Here is a 20,877-nt window from a genome sequence, read left to right as displayed (position 1 = left end):
AAAAGAACCTTCAATTCTTCTCAATTCCTATTTAATTTTAAAAATCTCACACGTCACAAGGGAGTTTCTTTAAATCGATTTCTCTTCTAAATGATTTTTTGATTATATCTTAGTACTGATTATTTATTATGAAGAGTTTTTCATTTTCTTTGAGTGCGTCAAAGGGCGATTTGATGGCTTGAAACCCCGCAGAAATATTGGGGCCAATTTGGGAAGAAAAATTTTTTCGACAAAAACTAGCTATTTTCAAAAAATCATAACTCTATTAATTATTAATATTTTTCAATTTTTCCCATTACGAAATATTTAATCTAATCTAATCGCCATCTTGCTGATTTCGTGTGGATCTGTTTATCTTGGAAATGACGAACTTTCATAAAATCTTGTGAACTTAAAAAAATATCTTGAGTCTCCAGCTAAATCTGATGCTTTGCAAGATATTTTCAAAATACCCTCGACGAAATTGAAAGAATAAATGAAAATACGACACAATGGATTTCATTTTATTAGTAAATCGTATTTATTATCCTTCTTGATTCATTGTTTACATCACCAACTTAAAAATCTAATGACGCTTCCCAATATTAATAATCATTTTCGTTTTTATTTTTCGAGTGCAGTTTAATCATTACTTGAAGTACCATTACAGTTGTGCGTAAAAATAAAAGAGAAATTTTATTTATTTCTTTAAGTAAAATCTACATCTAATTTCGCTTTACCACATAAAACCCTAGAGTGTAAATTAGTTATATTACATGGAAGTTATTCATTCGGGGGCTGGATGAGTGATTTTAATTGTACATTTCGTTTTGGCAGTTCTCATTTTAATGAAGTTTACATCCAAAGTCTTAGTTTCTTTAGTTTATCATTTACTCTCTTCTTCAGTGCATGAGGCGAGCTCCTTAATGACCTTCTTTCTAAGTATAAATACGTACGATCGTTTTTATTCGAACTTTTTTATGTTTCCTGTGTCGGTACAAACTATGGAAGAATATGTATCGACTCAATCTCCAGTTAAATGCAATTAAAATTCAAAAATAATAAAATAAAAAAATTATCATTTTTTCATCTTTGTGAATTGTTAAAATGTAAAATGTGGGACATGAAGTTTCCCTTTATTATGCATTGATCTGGGAAATGAAAAGTCTTAGGAGATGTCAAAAGACCTTTTCTCACCGCCGATGAACTTTTCTACGAAAAAAATCTCTTGACATTTTCCTCCCAAATAACTCATTTTCGAGATAATTGTAGTGGAGAATTTTTTAAGCCCAAGGGATGAGTGAAAAAATTACCCTCTCATTGCTTTGCAAATATCTTAAAAATAATTAGGTTTAGAAAAAGATGTGAATGAACATTTTTTTGTAGAAAACTGGATTTAAATTCCAACTAAAATGCCTTCGGAATTTTTCTTCCAGAACCAATGTTCCTACGATATTCGCAATCTAGGCCGAATGAGATGGAGAATAATGAAAAAAGATAAAATAATTTTCGAATATACGAGAGAATTAAAATTAAACCCACTCCATCTCATTAATTTTCACAGTTTCGTAGATAATACTTTTCTGTTCCAATATAATTACTTCGAAATTTCGATTGATCTCTCCTTATCATCAGCAGAATTCCAATCAAATGAGAACAATTGGAAAATTAATTTCACTATTATGTAATAACGCCCACGATTCAGGCACCCGTGTAAGATGATCAAGGAGCAATTGTACAGATAACTACAGCCGTCGTGGCATTTTGGCTATTTTAATTAGGCTGAAAAAATGTTTTAAATTGCAGAGTGATAAAAATATTAACGTATCAAAATATATTATTTTTCAGTTCATTCATTTCACTGAGTTTGCCTGTTGCAAATTAACTGGAATACTCAGCTTACTTAAAATTTTTAATGATATAGTTATGAGCTATGAGTTATTCGTTAATTGTTCTGGGACCATCGTGAGTCAGTGAAGTGGTCAAATTAAGTAAATTTCATTTTCCCCAGTTATGCATTAATCTCGTTACAGAGTGGTATTAGGGCAAAATGTCAAGACCTTTGTTTTTGCAAAAGAATGCATTCGGACAAGTCCTTTGAAAACCACTTGTTAACGAGATATTTCGAGATTTACCCAGATGATTTTCCGCCTTGGAACGTTTTGCCACCTATTACGGCAATATTCCTTTCGATATCAATTCCCATGATTTGGAGATGCAATGGCATGTACCCTCTATCGAAAGATGAAAATAATTAGAGAGATAAAGAATAAAAAATGAGAATAATGATCGAGGGGAGGAATTTAGCAGGAGTAAACTTCAAGTTTAGCAAGTTTGGCCCTTTCCTCTTCAGTGTCATCTCTGGCTATCATTAATGTGTGAGAGAGTCCACAAGTTATTGCTGTTATGTAGAGACCCTCCAGGGCTTTCACTTCCATTGGAGTTGTTGATGATTTTCTCATTTCACCGAAACCCTAGAAGAAAGAAATTTGGAAGTAAATCCCATTTGTATTAATTAATTTGGAAATAAATACCATTTATATGATAATCATTTACTTGAAAATATGAGTGATATCAAGAGGAAACACTTGAAAATTCAAAAATGAGAAAAACAAACTCATCAGGGATAATTTACAAACGAAATAAAAATTGAGGGATGCAAAGGGCTTCCGCGTAAACAAAATTAAATTCTCTACAGAAAAGGTCGCATTATTTTTTTTCTAGACCTATCAATCTCAAAGATTAATGTAAAACAATTCTCAATTCTCTTAATCTTCTAAACTTCATAGTTCCAGATGCATTTGCAGAACAAATGAACAAAAAAAATAAAATTTTATATTTCACTGAAAATTCAATAAAATTCAAAAATTCTGAGAAGTAGAAAAAAAGTCCAAATTATTGAATTTTCAAATAATTGAAAGTTGAAGAATATGTTTATCGGAATTTTCCGGTGTTCTATTAATTTTCAGGGAATAATAGACCTAAAATTTACAGTTCTCATTGATTTCTCCCCCGGAATTCAAAATCTTTAATGACGAAATTCGTTAAAATTTCCGTGGAACTTAAATACAGATGGAAATTGACGGTGAAAATTAATTCGGTCATTTCATGTTTATATCCAATCGTCATTTTACTCCCAACGCCAATATTTTCTACTCACAAGTTCTCCAAAAGTAGGACTAGCTCCCCAAGCAATGACGGACTCATCAGCAGCAACAACAACACTAGTCTGACTGACCCCAACACACCTGATCTCCCACCCAGAGAGATCAGGAATAGGCTTGGGATACATATTAGCCTCGCCAGTGCGTTTGGTCTGGCCAAACATGAGTGCAGTGCCATGAACATTGATAACAATACTGTAAGTACTACCACAGTGGACGGATCTGACTCCACGATTGGGTGGCTCAAGATACTTGATTAATCGTGGAACAAGTTCATCTTTCTGCTCATTGTGTCCAAGTCTCCCAACTCCCCCAAAGCCCCAGGAGAATGCACGACTTTTGCTGTCAATGGCTACAGTGTGATAATATCCACAACTGAAATCAGTTATTTCGACTCTGTCAAGAGGAGTCACATGGCCGTCCTTGCCCCTCTCCACATACAGGACAATTCGTTTAGGTGATTTTTCAAAGTGAAATGCCATTTTAGTGCTCGTAATGAAGTACTTTCCATCGGTGTTGTGACCGAGTTGGCCATTCTCTGGGGATCCAAAGGAGTGGAGTCCACCTTTTATGTCCAGAATCATTGAGAATTCAGCGCCACAGCCGACCTTGACGATTGGAGCCCCTGAGTACTTGACTTTAGTCGCTGTTGTGATCATTGCGTCTGCTTTACCAACACCACATTGCCCCAGCTTATTGTCACCAGCTCCGAAGACTAGGCCACGACTTGTGAGGAAGAGGGTGTGGGCACGACCACAGGCCGCTGCTATCACTGTGTGACCCTTGAGGGCCTCAACCTCGGTCGGGTCGTCGCGACGATTCGTGTCGCCCACTCCTAGTTGTCCTGGGGGAGTAATTGAAGGTGTTAAAGGGGTAATTGGGCTGCTCTCAGGGAGGGTCATGCAGGACAAAATTCAAATCTAGCGAATTCACTAGAAAATTCTATTGAAATTCTACGGATGAATTCTACTTGTTTTTTGCGCTGATTCTATTGGATATTTCATAGGAAAAAGTCAATATATTTTGAATTTCAGTTCAAATTTTTCTCTTGAGATTTTTTCTAATAGAATCATTGGGCACAAATTTTCTATGAATCATTTATAAATAATCAATTTGCCACCGTAAAAGTCATTTGCTCGGAACACTAATAAATTTATTCATATTCAGAATTTTATCAGAAATCGATGTAAACGATTTCAATTATTTATTGATAAACAACGAAAGTTTAAAAAAAAAAATTCTGTGCAAAAAAGATATTATTAACATTTCGAAACATGTGTCACAAGAAAAGCACAATTCCCTAAATTCAATCGTTACCGAGATAATTCCATAATTAATGATTGAAGAGGGCGATATGCTTCCTCTAGTACATAATTATTTACGCAGGAAATGAAAATTGTGGAGGGAATATGAAATCACCTTTGTCATTTCTCCCGAATACGAGACACCTGTCATCCTCCGTGACGACGACGCAGTGAGAAGCAGCTGGGCCAGATACAACGAGCCTCACCCTGGCGCCATTGAGATTCTTGAAAGTGTGTGGCGTCCACAAGCTGCGCCCAATGTTCACCTTTGAGCCCTTCGGCGGTGCCTTGCGTCCAGCCTGATCCCAATTTGTTAATCCACACATTACGAAGGTTCCAGGCTTACCCCAGCCTCCCTAGAAGGAGAGAATCATTCATGATTTCTTTACAATTCAGTAGCGAAGTGGTAAAACGGTTCAAGTCGACTCATCTTCCAGTTGAGTTTTTCAGGAATATTCCCGAATCTAAGGGAGATAGCGAAATTTTCGTAATTACATTTGTTGTAGCCCTCAATCGGCTCTACAAAAAAGGTTATGAGAAAAATTTTCCCATCTCGCTTAGATTCCAGGATATTCATTGAAAACTGATCAATAGTCAAAATTGACTTGTACCGTTTTACCTTCGCTACTGAATTGAGTTGAAGATTTAAATTAAGGCCCGGGTGGATTATCTGTCGATCGTTATCTCGATTGTTTTTCCGTCTTCATAATGCAAAATATATCACAATTTCCATTGGATTTTACATGATTATACAATTTAAAAAAGAAGAAAAAAAACTGAACATTTTCAAAACATAACACGAATGCAGAAATTTCAAAAAACTATCTTCCACTAATTCATTATCTCAGTCTTCGCGAATTAAACATCCCCTCCCCCAACCGAATAGTCAGACATTTGAAGCTCAGAATAGCAAAACAAACAAGCAGGGGACCGCGAGCATATGACAGCCGCCATGTGACAGTGAGCATGTCGCAGAGTGATGTCTTATTTTTTTCTGAAATATTACAAAAGTTTATAGCTTCACAATACTAACTAGCAGCAAAATTTCAGATAGTCACTGCCGCCTTCATGTTTTGAATACTTCGTATGAGGGTATACATATTTTCTGTCCGAATTTCAAATTGATATCTCGATTTTTGCACAAGCTAGTGTTTACAAAATTTTTTTATGAAAAAACGGAAAAACGGGAATATCTCAAAAACTTTATATGAACGGGTACATATGTTTTGATTGATTTAGATAGAAGGTGCCGAAACGAATATTTTGAAAAAAAAATCGAAATCGATCGCCTAGTTTTGAAGATATTTTCGGAAAACAATAAAAAAATGAATCGCTTTTTCTCAAAAACAATGAGCTCGATCGGGCCGAAATTTTGGACAGAGCTAGTCCTCATTATGACCTATAATCTGACAAAATTTCAGATTTTCTGAAATTATTTTATCCGCTCAATCACTCAATTTTCTAAAAATTGACCACCGGGCAGACCACTCTACATAATTCCCAATAAAAATTAGAGAATGTGAAAATCGAAGGATTGCAATGCTCCCATTCGAAAGCAAAAATTATCATATCCCATTTATTCGTCAAAGTAACGACGAATGATGAGAGAACAATGAATATTCACCTCTGGTGCACGTAATTCAGGAATGTTAGAGACATCATTGAGCTCATCATCGTTGGCGTCCTCAGCATCAGCGTTCGAACCGGCGTCGGCATCCTCAAGATCAGACTCATGCTCACTTGAAATATCCTCCTCATCGTACTCCACTTTCCTAGACTTATTCTTTCCCTTCTTGGTAGCCGGAGTTTTCCTCTTTGACGACATTATCAGTCTAATTTCAATTCAATTAATTACTAGCACTGTTGGGTATTATTAATTTAATGGAGGTAAAACCAAATGAAAAAATCGATTTGGTGGCACTTCTTTTTCCACCCAACACACAAATATTACAAGTGTGTATCAAACTGCGGTGGTTATGCTCGACGCTAATCGCTTGGGTTCCCAACACTAATACCATTACATTATCCACAAACACATATAACGTCTCTTTCCTTTACGCTCGTTTGTCTCTTTTTTTCACCTCTCCGCTTTTCTCTCATACATTTGGATTATGGGTTTATGTTGGTGTGGGTCAGGGGCGGGGGTAGGGGAGGGTTCGTGCTTGCCTGGCAGAACGTTTGCTTGAAAGTTGAAATGTCCCGAAGGGGCAGGGAGTGGAGGGGTTTTTGTTAACAGTGAAAACCCAAGCCAGTGACACTCGGGAGTTGATGGAAATATCGGTTTCTGCATCATCAGTTTTATTTTGATTGCGACACTGATGGTAAGGCAGGGCGGAGAGGCGACATCTGGGGGGTGGGTTGAGGCGGGAAGGTTTCTTCATTTTTGAAGGGGAATTTCGGTTCGATTGTAACAGTTGGAGAACAACGCGAAGCCGAGAGCTGCAAGCATGGGAGTTAGAATAGTATGTTCTGGTACAAATGGATCAAAATAGAGGGGAGTGGGGCAAAATGAAATATGGAGGAGAATGAAACAGTAAAACAACGACTGTTTGACGCAATTCAAGCAAAAAATTGCTTTTATGACATTTTTCTGTCAACTTTTTTCTATTCTCGGAATACTGATGAGAATACTTTTTTTTGTATTCATATTTCTTTCCTACTACCATTACGGTTTTATAGGCTCCCCATTCGTCTGCTTTACCTCTCCCACTTCTCTCTTCTGATACTGATGAAAATAATAATTTTCCATTCAGTAGTATTCTCATGAGCACTCCCAAGAGTAAAAAAAAGTTGATAAAAAAAAATATGTAATATGAAAAAATTTTTTTTTGCTTCAATTGGGTCAAACAGTCGTTTTTTTGACTATTTCGTTTTTTCCCATATTTCATTTTCCCCCGCTCTCCCCTATCCTTCGATTTGAACTAGCTTACCGCTTTGCTACGGAATTCACTCTTTCTGAATGACCAATTATACAGATAAAGACAGATAAAAACAGTCGCGTTGTCATATCCTATCCACTCAATCAAGTGCGACACGTGACAACAATGTGTATTTGTTTATAATTTTTTTAATATCTGTAAATGTCTTGCTTTTGTCGTTGCGCCGATTGATAAGTCAATGAAGGATGTCAGAAGAATACAAAATATGTGAGGTTGAGTGGGGTAATCCCCCAGTCGCCGGTGCACAAACAACACCCAATTGTTAATCTCCGGGTAAATATAAACACAAACAATCAATTGATACAGCGAAACGTCATTGTGCAATTTGATTCTTAACTGGATCTCAATGCGATAATGACTTTATCATGTTTGAGCCGTCGTGCAGGCGCCAAAAGTTGGGGAGATGATACCGGAAAAGTTTTTCATTCCGTCTCATAATTTTCAAAAAACTATTTTCTCGGCACAAGTAAAACTTGTTTGAGAACATTTGTCGTTTTTCTCTCAGTGCACGCGAGTAAAAAAATGGCACTCGTCCTGAAATACACTATTTTGTCATAATGGCAGTAGGCACGGACGCGTAGCGAATATTTATTATTTTATTTATTGTAAATCCAACATATATAACATGTGACACACATGAGACATAATACAAGAGTGAGTACCGGCAAAAATATGAAGGAGCCCTTGTTGCAATAAAATGTCTCGACCGGTTTATCTAAACTCATTCGAACCGAAGGATTTACAATTATTCAACGGAAATTCTACCGATCCAATATATGTATCATGTTTTTAAATTTTATGGTGAGGTAACAAACGATAAACAGCAGAGGGGAGAAGTAAAAAAAATAGAAATTTAATTTTGTAACAATTTTATTAAAATACGAAAGTGTTTTTCTTCTAGTCACATATCACATCTATTTCTAAAACTACTCACTAGATATATTTTATCAACAACTATTCTATTTCCATCGGTCGGACGATTACTCCACAGCAAGATTATGCGGAGTCCTGCAAAAAATACAAACATTAGTTAGAAATGAAAAATGCATTATTTGTCACGAGAATTTTTTTTAAGTAAAAAATAAGTCAATTTCACCGAGGCTTTAATTTTTCCTTCTGAATCCAAAGGAGAGGGCGAAGTTGTTATGGAAATTATTGCGCAGCTGTGCTCCCGTTTTACGAAAATGAGTTTTTCGATAATTCAGTAGCGAAGCGGTAAATCGGGTCCTTAAGCGATCAATCTGTTTCTAGAATTTGCGCTGATTCAACTCATTTGACAAAAAAATTTCGCGACAGATTCCCTTTGATTAGTCTAATCCAAAAGATATTGATTACGTAAATTTCTTGTTCCACGCAATTTTCTTCCAGGAGCATTCTAATGGAAATATAAATTTCGGAAACCGTTTATTTCCGCTCACCAACTGTACTTACGTATTTGGCATACGACAAAAACATGTCATAAACAATATTCATGACATTAACGTAGATAACCCTGTACTGAACAGGTACAAGAAGAAAGTTGATCATCTGAGTTGGAGGCCAGAAGCAACAATCGACCTTGTAAGTACTGAAGAACTTCTCCCGAATCTCCTCGAACATATCTTCATTGTCCCTCCGCTCCAACGCGCCATGGCCAAAGAAGAAAATGGCGAGACAGGTGGGGCTGGCGATCGTCTGATCGAGAACAGTTTTCTTCACGATCGAGCCTGCGTTCTTTCCAGGCAAGATTTTATCCAGAATCGCGTAGAAATAGTGGTGGAATGGGCCTTGGGCTGTTCCAACTGCAAACATGTTTCTGACTCTAATTGGATCGAGGGAATCCTCAGGGTTTTGTCTCTCCGATGTGTTGGCGAGAATTATACCCCTTTGTGTTCCGTCATCTGCGTAATTATTTGAACAATGCGTCGGTAATTCGTCATCCTCAGGTGCGACTGAACCGGCGAAGAATTTTCGCTTCAACATGTCTGATTTTTGTTGAATTGCGTCGCCCACTCCCATCATCACACCGCAACTCAACGTGTTCGTAATGATTAGGTATTTACCTTTGGGAGAATTTAAATTAATTATTGTGGAGGATTAATTATTGCTGACGTGACGGAACGAATGAGCAACCCCGTTTTTTCTTTCGCTCTTTGCGAAATCGCGTTCAACGGATTGCGATGATAATGGATGAGAAATATTGAATGCGTATTTTTTTTTTCAAAATTCAGTAGCGAAGCGGTTAAACGGTTCACGTCGACTGAGATTTTCAAAGAATATCTCCTGAATATTCGTGTTCCAGTAAAATTCAATCAAGTAGTGAAGTTTCCGTCTCACTCCCATTGAAAAATCATGAATTTCCGGAAATTCTACTTGAAACTCAGAATTTCTAACCATTTTTTCACTAAATTCGATTCAATGTCATTCTCATGAGATTTACAATAATATCTTCTATGAAATTTCAAAAAAATTCTAACAGTGTATGCTATTCTAGCTCATATGATGGCAACTCGCGCGTTCGGCTCGGGCTGTAAATTCATGGTCGCCAGAAAAGTTTTTTTCGGCGTTATGACGAAATCCAGTATTAAATGTCTCAGTGTTCATCCGATTGGATTTTTTTTGTTTATTGCTTTCGCATTCATTTATCAATTTTTCATTTTTAAAAATTTTTTTATGATCTGTTCAATAGATCGTAAAATGGATGCACATCTTTGTTCTGGGGAGACTAACGAAGATTTTGAAAACAAAAATCGTCAATCAGATGAAACTGAGGCGCTTGGACGATTTTAAAGGTAAAAATGAAAAACGTCGGTTTTCGTTAATTCACGGGGTAAAATCGAGTTTAATTCTAGTGTTTTCGGTGGCCAGCCTTATATTTAGACGATAAATGCTAGAAAATTTTAGAATATTTTGAAATATTATCAATGATGAAAGAGTCTCGTAGGTTTTTTCAAATCAATCGAAAGAAATGTTTGTATAAATTTTAATTGTAAAAACACCCTTTCAGAAAACTGCTGTATCGGTCTGAAGTTTTTTTTATAACTTCCTAGAACCTTCGCTTAATCGATTAATCGCAAACTTCCTAAAGAATTCCGGAACATTCCAGTCTTCTGGAATATTCTGCATCGGAAAATTGTAGTTTTCCGGACAAAGCGAATTTTCCAAATTCTTCTAGAACCTTCCATGGATTTTTGGAGGAACGAATATCTCAAATTATCTAAAGTAAGATATCCTACCATACATCAAAATTCGCTCTAACAAGCACTTTCACATTTTACCGCGATCTCCACTTGAGGAATTTCAAATTTTATTTCATCCAGTCTCTTCCCACCGTTATTTCCCCGCCAGAAATTTTGAAAACACTTAAAAATTGATTTCTACTCACCAAACAGAAGATTTTTAATAATCCCCATTTGCAATCCAATCCCAAAATGTCCGTATTTCTCGAAAAAATACGAGCCCTTTCTTTCCAAAAATTATGGCAGATTCATTCTGCCGTTGAGTTGCCAAAGAGAATCCTTGAAACCTGCCGAACTTCCTTATTCCCCCCAGTGAAATTTCTCTTTATTCCTCTTCTCTTGATGAAGAAATCGAAATAAAAAAAATTCTCAAGTAAGAAAAAGGAAGTTGTCGTTTCCACTATTTCCAGTTATCCTTGTGGATGATACTCTTAATCCTCTGGCGTTTGTACGATCGAAGAATGGGCCTGTGGGGCTGACCTCGGGGCATACCGTTCCACCACCTCAACAAATTCAGGAGAAAAAACCAAAATGGGAGTGTGTCAATCTCCCGAAAATGGTTTTCGAAAAAAAAAATCGTAAATCGAAATTGAATGTATCGGAGGTTTATTTCCACCCCAGACGACAGAACATTCTCGCTTATGCCAAGTCCAATGGCGATTACTGACTGACACCATCACGAGATCCTGAGGTATGATAAATACCTCGGCTCGGTGAACACTTTGTTTGCTGAGTTTGCGCATCGACTTTTGCCTCTTTTATTGTTAAACAAGATTCGATTTCCATCGGAGTTCTTTCACCTATTATGTGTTATCATAAATATGTACACTGACTAGCACGCGCAAACAATCAAATAATCGAGCCTAAGAGTATCAATCCGGATCTGGTATCCCACGATTTTACCCAAAAGTTTAAAAAAAAGATAAATTCCTCAATTTTATAAGGATGCCTTTAGTAATATTTTCCAAACTGGAGGGTTTCCGTATACATTCTTTTCTCTGAAGGTACAGTCATACCAAATTCCGGCTTTTTTGGTACAGGGATGAGACTGCCACCATTAGAAAGATTTTTGCACGCTGATTTCAGTTCCGCCGGCCAAATCTCATAAAACGACCTAGTTTCTGAAGAAAAAATCTCAAAGTCCTCAAAATGGCCTAAAATCGCCGGTTTCAAAATTCTTCAGGAGCATAATGAATGAATAATTACGATATTTGTTTTACAAAACTTCGTGATCTTTATTGAAGTTAAACAGATGATAATTACAGAGCAATTTACTTGGCAGCGACTGCTTTTGGCTTCGGAAGTCCCTCCCTGAATCCATTCCTGCAAAGATAATGGTGACACAATTAGTCTGCAAAAATTGTTTTCACGTGATGAACTGGCCAAAGATAAATTAATCTGCGTTATGCCGGTTCTTGTGAGTCGAGAAGGTAAATAAAAGATAGCAGGGGCTCATGTGGCGCCGTTTCTATTGTTAAACTTCAACTTCTGATCCCATGTATTAGTCGAGGCTTTTGGATGAATTATTTATGTAAATATCTTTATTTTTCCCTAGTAGAAAACTCAAATCTTCGTCAACATGGCGTGCAACAAAATGAACTTTTCGAAGCCTTGGTAATATGTAATTCGGAATGATTGATATGATCAATAAAATACGAGCAAAAATGGAATTTAAAAACTTTTGAGAAAAACATTTTTAATTCCATTAATATTTCTGTCGAAATTATCAACTGATCAGAATTATTTCATCGGAAATTTCTTCAGCTTTCAAATACGAGAGAATGGAATTTCCGAATCCCGAAATTTATGATCAGATTCATCTTATTATTTCCCTTGATTGACGAATTGAATTGATGAATACTTACTTGAACTTGCGACGAACGATCTTGAGGTGACGCATACGCCCAGTACCAGTGGTCTTCCTCCTCTTCGCCTTGATGGACCAGTTGTCTGTTAAAAATCATCAGAATTAAGATCAATTTTCCTCTCAAGATGAATCACTTCCTCTTGAAGATAATATCCACAAACATTTTTAATCTATAAATGTAAAGGAGTTGAAGAATTTTTGTAAGCACCTTTTTCGCAGAGAACTACAAGAAAGATCGTTATAGTATTAATTATTATTTTTGAATGAAATTAAATAACTCAACTCATGGGTCAGTTGCTGAACATTTTGCTCGTTATTTTATAAATTTATAAAATATATATGAATCCAAGGGAGATAGCCAAATTTTCCTAAAAATCTTTTTTATAGTGGGAAATAAAATCTGTGAGAAAGTCTGAACAAAATTTTCGTTGTCTCTTTTAGATTCAGAGATATCCCTCGAGAACTCAGTTGATAGCTGAATCCACTTGTTACTCTTCACAACTGAAATGCTTCAAGGATTTTTCAATCTGAGGAACTTACAGGAACGCATCTTCTTAGCTGGATATCCACACTGTGCACATTGTGACTTTTGAATGTGATAAGACGATCTACCACAACGCCTGCAGAGCGTGTGTGTCTTGTTGCGACGCTTTCCAAAGCTCGATGTACCCTTCGTCTACAAGAGAAATCACAAAACAATTTTCAACACTTGATCAACATTTTTTATAATCATTATTGATTATTTTGAGGGTATTGTTGAATTAGGGCAACACGTGTGGATGAAAACATCTGATGATGGGTGACGTGGGAGGCTATAACCTCTCCGGTGTGAGCACTCGATAAACTTCACTCAATTTTTTATGTTTTGGAATAAATATTGGGGTAACTTCTTTTATTGGAGGGTGATGCACTTATTTGTTCGATTTTAATTGAGCTTTGTTGACGGATTACTCGGGATTTTACGGATTTTCAAGGGGGTATTATTTTCTTACCATTTTGCACGAAAGAGCACTCAAAAAGAAACGACAGAGGGCGTCGTTGTTAGGGAGAGGGGGAACCGGATGTGAGGACGCAGAGTTGGGTGAAGGAGAGAGATTTCCGGTTTTCAAATTTTTCCTTTGAATATAAGAACGCATATTGAATCGGATTAAATATTGTTCTTCTGAACAATTTTGTAAACATATTCTTTTATGGGTGGAGAATATATAATTCAGTAGCGAAGCGGTAAAACTGTTTCAATAAATATCTCGAAATCTAAGGCACTTAGAAAAATTTTTATGACGCAGTCAATTAATTACAAAGGAAATATTAGGAACCATATATTGTCAATGAAATGTTCAGTTGCAAAAAACAGTTACAAATAGTAAATTGTAATTACAGGATAAAAATGATGAAAATTATTGAAAACTAGAAATTCTGCAAATATATAATTTTATTAAATTTCCATAAGTCTGTCTACATCAGTTAAGACTTCTCGAGAGTGGGTTCCACCACCAGGAACAATGTGCTGAGCTCCAACGAGGCAGTCCTTCAGCTCTGTGCCCTCCTCGATGACACAATTGTTGCATAAAATGCAGTTGTTGATGACACATCTATGAAAATTGCATAAAACAATAGTCAACAAATAATGATCCATGAATATTCATCAATTTTTTCAAATGTGACGCCGTAAGATGATACCTCTGCTTAATGACGACATTCCCCATGATGACGGAGTCTGCAACTCTTGTTTTTTGCTCTATTACAGAGCCAGGACCAATGTGACTTTGTTTAATCGATGTTTTCTCATCGACCGAGGCTAGTTCATCGATTCTACAATTTGTTACTTGAGTACTCTTGACTGTGGCCAAAGGAGAAATCACGTTGTTTGTTATATTGCAGAATGGAAGTTGAGGAAGCTGAAAAAAATGAAAATGAAAACGTGAATTTTTTTATTCTGTGGGGAATTGATTTGGACAAATATCTTTGGAGCTAGAGAAAGAAATTAGATGAACGATCCGATGTTAAATTCAATTCGCAAATAGTTGATATGAAAAAATAGTAAGGCATTTATTCTGGGGAATTGCATGCATCTAAAAAAAGCTCTCTTAATTAATAAGATATGCATGTTTTGATATTTTTGGAGAAGTTTGCCTGGTGAATTACCTGACTATTGGCCAAACTGTACATTTGCACAGTGTTTGCTCTGAGTCCAAACTTGTCGGTGACCAGATGCGCATAGCATCTGATCAAGTCTCCGTGATAAGCTCCTTCGAGATCGAAGGAGTGGTCATTGAACGCTGACATCTCCCTTATCAATTCATCCGGGGATTTTTCTACAGCGAATCGGAAGATGTCCTCTCTGATGTCCATTTTTACTATCGAAGTATTTTTGTCGTCAAGAGCTTGTTTCGGAGGCCTGCTCAACTGTTTGCTGACGATGTAGGGAAGCAGTTCACCCTTGAGAGTTCCAAAATTCCTTGGAAACACGAATAAAATTTTTATTTGATTCAAAGAAATCGATTTCAAGCCTAAAAAAATTAAGTTTCCGACAGTTGAAGAAACAATTTTAATTGTTTATTCATAAATAAAAAATGTAAAAAAAATAATGAATCCGTGCAAAATATAATTTGAATGACGCTGAATATTCATGATTCTTTTCATATTTCTCTCGCGCAATTTAATTGACAAATTCAATGCTTCAAAATGGTTGAGCCTCTAGTATGGTCCGTACCAAACTGTAAAAGATACTCGGATATTATTAAAGTACGTAAATTATTTACTGAGGGACCGTGAGTCGATACTGCTCTACAGACCACGGAGTTCTCAACAAAAAAATCTCTTGACTTTTTTTTGTATCCCTGGTTTTAGAAATTTATCACTAAACGTTGACTCAATTTTAACAATCTGCAATTCCCAATTACGGTGATTCTCTCAAATACAAATTTCTCATTAATAGCGTTCTTATCAAGAGACTTGTGAAAAGGTCTCTTGATAAATACTTATATCAATTTTAATAAAAAGGAAAAATCATTACTTGTTATGCACCAAGAAGTCGAGTACCCATTTCTTCATAATATAAAAATGTGCATCCAACAATTTCGAATGAATAGTAAAGCTCGTGTGTTTCCTCAGCAACTTCTGGGAAATAGTGAAAGTCTCCTCGAAATCAGAGGCAGAGGCAAGGAAAACCAATCGATTAGTTCTATTGTCGATGCCAATTAAATCAGTCTCTGGCTTTTGTTTACTCTTGGGCCCAGGCGTGACGAATGTCCCAGGGACCTTTGGAGCCGGTAACATCAGGGCTGTAATACTCGCATTGTATTTTCTGTACGAATTGAGGATCTCAGAGATGTCGATATCAGCAATCAAATCGCAGGAAACCACGATGAAGTCTTTATGAATTTTATCACTGATGAATCTCACAGCGTCGGCTGTGCCCAGATCCTCGCCATCTGGTATTCCAGTGACTTCTGGTTTTAGTGTGAGAGAGAGTTTGTCGAGGACTGAGGAGACTTCTTTACGCGTCGATTCCGTGACTACGACGATTGCCTCGGTGAAGCCTGCCTTTTCGAGGGAGGCAAGGGGGTAGTAGATCATTGGGAGATTGTGCACTGGAAGGAGGCACTTAGGTTTGCCCGCTGTCAGCTCTGTCATCCTGGAACCCTTGCCACCCGCCAGCACAACTGCTTGGAACTCTATGTACCTCACCATAATTTATTTATTGTTTTTTCCCTAGAAATAATTGCAGAACTGATGAAAAGTATTTACTTATTGATTTATTAATTCGTGAAAGAATAGGTCGCTTCCATAGTAAGGGGGGAAATAATAGCGGTAAATTAGGCCATTTGACAAAAATTTTGAAAAAAGAAAAATTGAAAAATATTGATAATTGAGGGAGTTATGATTTTTCGAAAATGGCTAGTTTTTGTCCAATTTTTTTTTTTTTAAACAGCAATTATTCATTTGAGACTTGTAAATTCGAACCAAACAATTATTATTATTAAAATAAATTAAATTAAATACTACATATTATGTATTAAATTTAAATAATAATTCTTATTATTAGTAATAATAATAATAATAATAATAATAATAATAATAATTCAATTTATATTATGTATTTTGTGTATTAAATATTCTCTGAGCAGAATAAATTGTATAGAAAAATAGAATTCCATGGAATTTTTCTGTAGAATATTTTTTAAAGAGGAAATTTCGTATCCAAAAATATGATTCTAACGTGTGATCAACGATTTAACCATTATAATTAACAAAAAATCTTTTTATCTTTTACTATCATTTATAAAGGGAATTGTGTTATTATGGAGCAGCATCCAAAGTTAACCTCAATGAATTTTATTACCTTTGGTAAATCCTTCTCAATGCTCTTCAGTGAATAACAATTAATCCAAATCACTTCTTCACTTTATTTTTTCTGCAGACACTTCAAACTCACGTGAATTGCTCAACTATCAACAATATTGCATCAAAATATGTCTTGCAGGCAGAATAATAACAACGAGTTCAGCCAGAGAATTTGTCAAAACTGGTTGAAAACCCACCCTAAAACCCGCGGGAATTCAAATGTCGGGATGTTTGAGCATCTCATTATCTTTCGATATTTTTCCCTGAGCAATAAGATTGATTATCAATCTTAGAAAACAATTTTTGCCAGTGACATCTAAAATTTACCTGGACACCTGCAATTTGTCGACAAATTGTCGACAAATTGTTGGGATTGGGATTAGGGTGTCCTGCGGCCCGGGGGGGGGGGCAGGCTCCGAATCATCCGCGCCCCATAAGNATTCCAAAAAACAGATAAAAAGATGGGGCTAAATTTTTTTTCTAGTTGCAAATTGGAGACTGAAAATTTTTAAAAAGGAATGATCAACTAGAAAATGGAGAAAATTCGTTTCTCTTTATTTGTGTCGATGCTAACTTGGAATCACTGTTTTTTGTTCGAATATAGGCGAGATATAAATATTTTAGAATTTTGCGATCTAATTTTAACGAGAAGAAATGAAAAAGGAATCAATTTTTCAGTGTCTCCGGAAAGTTTTAAAATCGATGTATTTTCGATTCAGTACCTATTGCGTATGGGATATCCTATCGTCCTATCGTAAAAAGGAGAAAGAAAATCGATCTCGAAATATCTCGAATATCTCGAATCTTAAGCGTAAGCGTAAGACTGAAACCGAAGCGCCACTACGTGAGGAGATGAGGAGGCGCGTGCGTAGGAGGCGCGGCCGATCTCGTACGAATAAATATGAAATGCAGTGGATTGAAAGACCAAACAATATTGGTCATCTAATGAAAGACCTCTCTGTTTTTTCTCCCTATAAAATCATTATTTATGTTTATGTAAACTCTCGTCACTTCTTAGCTAAATGGATTCTATGAATTTGACTCAATAATCCAACAGTATCATCCTCCTTCAGCCCGAACAGCACTGATTTCAGTGATGCTCTCCAATCAATTATGTCAATTTTTCTCTCAGTGTGACCTCCAAAAAATTTCAATGATGTTTTTGTCCCGATTTGTGAGGGGGTGTGCGCCCCACAACGCATCACTTTTAATGCACTTAAATGCGGGCGGCAGCGCAGCGAGCGACCAACACTCTACCCATTTTTGCGTGCACTTTTCCCCTATTCCGTTGTAAGTAAAATTGTAATTGGCCACCGGCCAGGGAAAATTTTGTTAAAAACAAACACAATATTTGGTTATCGATGAATTTTGCAAAATAGACATGAAAAATAGGTATACAACCCGTTGAAGCTGTTACACGCAATCACAACATCATCTTTTTGGAGGCTTTTAACTCAGTCTAAATAGATTAGAGTAGAAATAATCGAGTTCAGAGACTGAGAAAGAGAGTAGAGTCGCAGTAATTGAGAGACAAAAAACAAACGGGGGGTTGTGCCGATGCCTTCATCGAAATTTTGCCGAAAATATCATTATCTCTGTATAATTTTTTCTTCCCGTCAATTTCATTGGCAGCATACTTTCGAATGGTTCGACTCGTCATTTCCATTATTAACTTTCCGATTCACAGGGGAGTTAATTGTTATCATTCAATTATCATCAAATCTCATTTTCAATCCCAGGGGTGATATCTTCCGATCGCTAATTTGGATGAGTGACAATTGAGCAATTAGTTTGACATTAATTAATGGAAACGTTAGCAGAATTTTTGATTATTACATTCAAGTTTCGAGTTAGGTATAACACTGGAATAAATGATGTTCATCTGTCTCTATTGTTCATAAGGCAATAGATTATTTAAAGATATACTGACCTTTCAAAGTCTTCGGTTGATGAAAATAGTTATCGAACGACTTGATGTATCATAGGGTGCATTAAAAAGGGAGAAACATTTTGGACCCAACCCATTTTACCCCGTTCGTCGAGAGACAGCGTCATTTTTCGTTTTTTTGGCTTTAACATGCTCTTCACACCACAATTTTCATTCGATTAAATTTTTTTTCAACATGTTCGTTAGGTTCCATAGAATAAAAGTTTGTATTTTTTAAAAATTATCTCAATTAGATCGTAGTAAAATCAATTTTTTTCAGTCTACTGTTTTTTTTTAATTCTTAAAAGTATTATTCTGAATAGTTGAACGTTGAGATATAGTACATAACAGGTGTTCACCCTGGGAAATGGGGAGGTTGATGGGAAATCAATTTAGAAACTAAAAATGAATGAATCGAAAAAAAATGATTTTACTATGGTTATTAACATCATTAACATGATTGAAAAAAAATCCCAACATTTATCCTATGCAATCTACCGAGTGTTCTGGAAAAAAAGTTTAAATCGGATAAAAATTGTCGCGCGAGAAGCGATTTAAAGTCGAAAAATACTGATCGAAAACTGTTCAGACGGTGATATATGTATTTTTTTTTCAGTTCTCAGGTGAAACGAGTCTGTTATGAATGACTGTTACTGACCTTAGTTATCTAACAGCTGTCAAGGATATACATCCTAAATATACTTAAAGGGATATCCCCCGGGGGTGTTGACGAGCGAAGCGCGCGGGGGGCAAAGCCTCCTAGTACAGTGGACTGGGAGATATAGCCACTCAAAGGAATAGAATAGAATAGTACAGTGGACTCTCCTTTAGCCGCCGACTCGGTAATCCAACATCCCACGACCGTACACAGTAAACTTGTTGCACTATGTTTATCCGAACCATATGCTCTATTCGATGGAAAGTTTCCGACACTTCTCAAGATGAATCTCGATTTGTTTCGAACGTCATTATTCATTGAAAGATTCGCCTGATTTGAATTAACTGCACTGACAATGAGGAAAATTTTCTAGAACAATTCATGTGTTAGCACCATAAATGAGTCACAATTTGCACACGTGGAAACTTACTGTGTACACAGAGAGAAAAATCGACATAAGACAAAAATAATTCCTTGAGTGGAGAACATGGCATGCACATTCGATCAATTCATGATAGATTTCAGACAAGAAATCGGCGCCCTTTGGGCAAAAGGAGGATGATACTGAATGAAAAAATGATATTTTTTTCTGGAAATTAGATAATATTCCTGAAGAGACAAAGTAAGTTTGAGAGAAGGAAAAGATGTTATTGCTTTCCTTCAAGCTCATTGCGACTGAGCGCAAGTGACGGTTATATTTTAGAAATATCTGAAATATCTGAATTCTGTATTAATGCAATATGAAAGTCTCTGATCGATGATTCACTGAACAACAAGTCTGTATAACTGGATCCTTTCGACAATTCTTTATCGATACGGCTATCAAATCGGATTTCCTCCGATTTTTTCACCCGAGGGGCATCTTTCTTCGGAATCTTCGGGACAAGTTTCGCCTCCTCGAGACGGTTCCGATTTTCTCTCCGCGTAGAACCTATCTAACAAATTTCATTATTTTCTTTAGAATTTGAATGCTTGGAGGGAATGATTGAGCTGAAGCTCCTTGCGGTCTTGCAAATTTGTATTCATTAACACTTGTTGGCGCTAGACTTCAATTCTTCCCCTATCTTGGTATATCTGAAGTCCGAGGTATACACTTCAGTACATATCGTGCCATTTTACTAATGAATTGCAGTGAATTATGGGTCGTAAGTACATTTCAGATCCTGTACAGATCACTTCACCCAACGGAAATCTGTGCGAGTGGAGGGTCATTCTGGTTCTTGAAAGTGGTCGTCTCGATTTATGCAAACTTCTATTAATTTATGAATGGAGGGTTTCTCAATACTTCTCAGGAATTGGGTCCTTTGTTGTACGATGAAAATGGAGATGTCTTGAGCAGAGCCTCAAATTGCGTCATGATGATCAATATATATTGTTTATTTCACAGAGAATTATTGGATGTAAATATTTAACGAACCACTTTGCCCGATCTTAAGCTGTTTATGAAAATCGAGGGTGGTTCGTATTCTTGCCA

At 36.3% G+C, this 20,877-nt stretch overlaps 4 protein-coding genes across 4 annotated transcripts; all 4 read right to left on the bottom strand.

Annotated features, from left to right (window-relative positions):
• Positions 1–496: 496 nt before the first annotated feature.
• Positions 497–6,689, bottom strand: LOC107041074 (protein RCC2 homolog). The gene is made up of 4 exons (XM_015261450.1): positions 6,072–6,689; positions 4,563–4,803; positions 3,140–3,987; positions 497–2,453 (listed from the first exon to the last, which is right to left on the bottom strand). The coding sequence occupies exons 1-4, from the start codon at positions 6,270–6,272 to the stop codon at positions 2,283–2,285; spliced, it is 1,461 nt and encodes a 486-aa protein (XP_015116936.1). The 5' UTR covers positions 6,273–6,689; the 3' UTR covers positions 497–2,282.
• A 1,549-nt stretch (positions 6,690–8,238) lies between these two features.
• LOC107041052 (mpv17-like protein 2) lies at positions 8,239–11,255 on the bottom strand. The gene is made up of 3 exons (XM_015261411.2): positions 10,751–11,255; positions 8,818–9,428; positions 8,239–8,394 (listed from the first exon to the last, which is right to left on the bottom strand). The coding sequence occupies exons 1-3, from the start codon at positions 10,776–10,778 to the stop codon at positions 8,383–8,385; spliced, it is 651 nt and encodes a 216-aa protein (XP_015116897.1). The 5' UTR covers positions 10,779–11,255; the 3' UTR covers positions 8,239–8,382.
• A 559-nt stretch (positions 11,256–11,814) lies between these two features.
• On the bottom strand, positions 11,815–13,518 carry LOC107041036 (60S ribosomal protein L37). The gene is made up of 4 exons (XM_015261392.1): positions 13,464–13,518; positions 13,012–13,147; positions 12,470–12,554; positions 11,815–11,927 (listed from the first exon to the last, which is right to left on the bottom strand). Exons 1-4 carry the CDS (start codon positions 13,464–13,466, stop codon positions 11,876–11,878), a joined length of 276 nt encoding a protein of 91 aa, XP_015116878.1. The 5' UTR covers positions 13,467–13,518; the 3' UTR covers positions 11,815–11,875.
• A 367-nt stretch (positions 13,519–13,885) lies between these two features.
• LOC107041043 (translation initiation factor eIF-2B subunit gamma) lies at positions 13,886–16,984 on the bottom strand. The gene is made up of 5 exons (XM_015261402.1): positions 16,817–16,984; positions 15,488–16,185; positions 14,617–14,929; positions 14,152–14,369; positions 13,886–14,063 (listed from the first exon to the last, which is right to left on the bottom strand). The coding sequence occupies exons 2-5, from the start codon at positions 16,162–16,164 to the stop codon at positions 13,907–13,909; spliced, it is 1,365 nt and encodes a 454-aa protein (XP_015116888.1). The 5' UTR covers positions 16,165–16,185; positions 16,817–16,984; the 3' UTR covers positions 13,886–13,906.
• Positions 16,985–20,877: the final 3,893 nt, after the last annotated feature.

This window comes from Diachasma alloeum, unplaced genomic scaffold (genome assembly GCF_001412515.2).
Source record: "Diachasma alloeum isolate Michigan unplaced genomic scaffold, Dall2.0 Dall_scaffold_00354, whole genome shotgun sequence".
In the NCBI taxonomy this organism is placed as follows: domain Eukaryota; kingdom Metazoa; phylum Arthropoda; class Insecta; order Hymenoptera; family Braconidae; genus Diachasma; species Diachasma alloeum.
The sequence above is the reverse complement of the archived record's forward strand: the minus strand, read 5'-3'. Positions and strand labels throughout refer to the sequence as shown.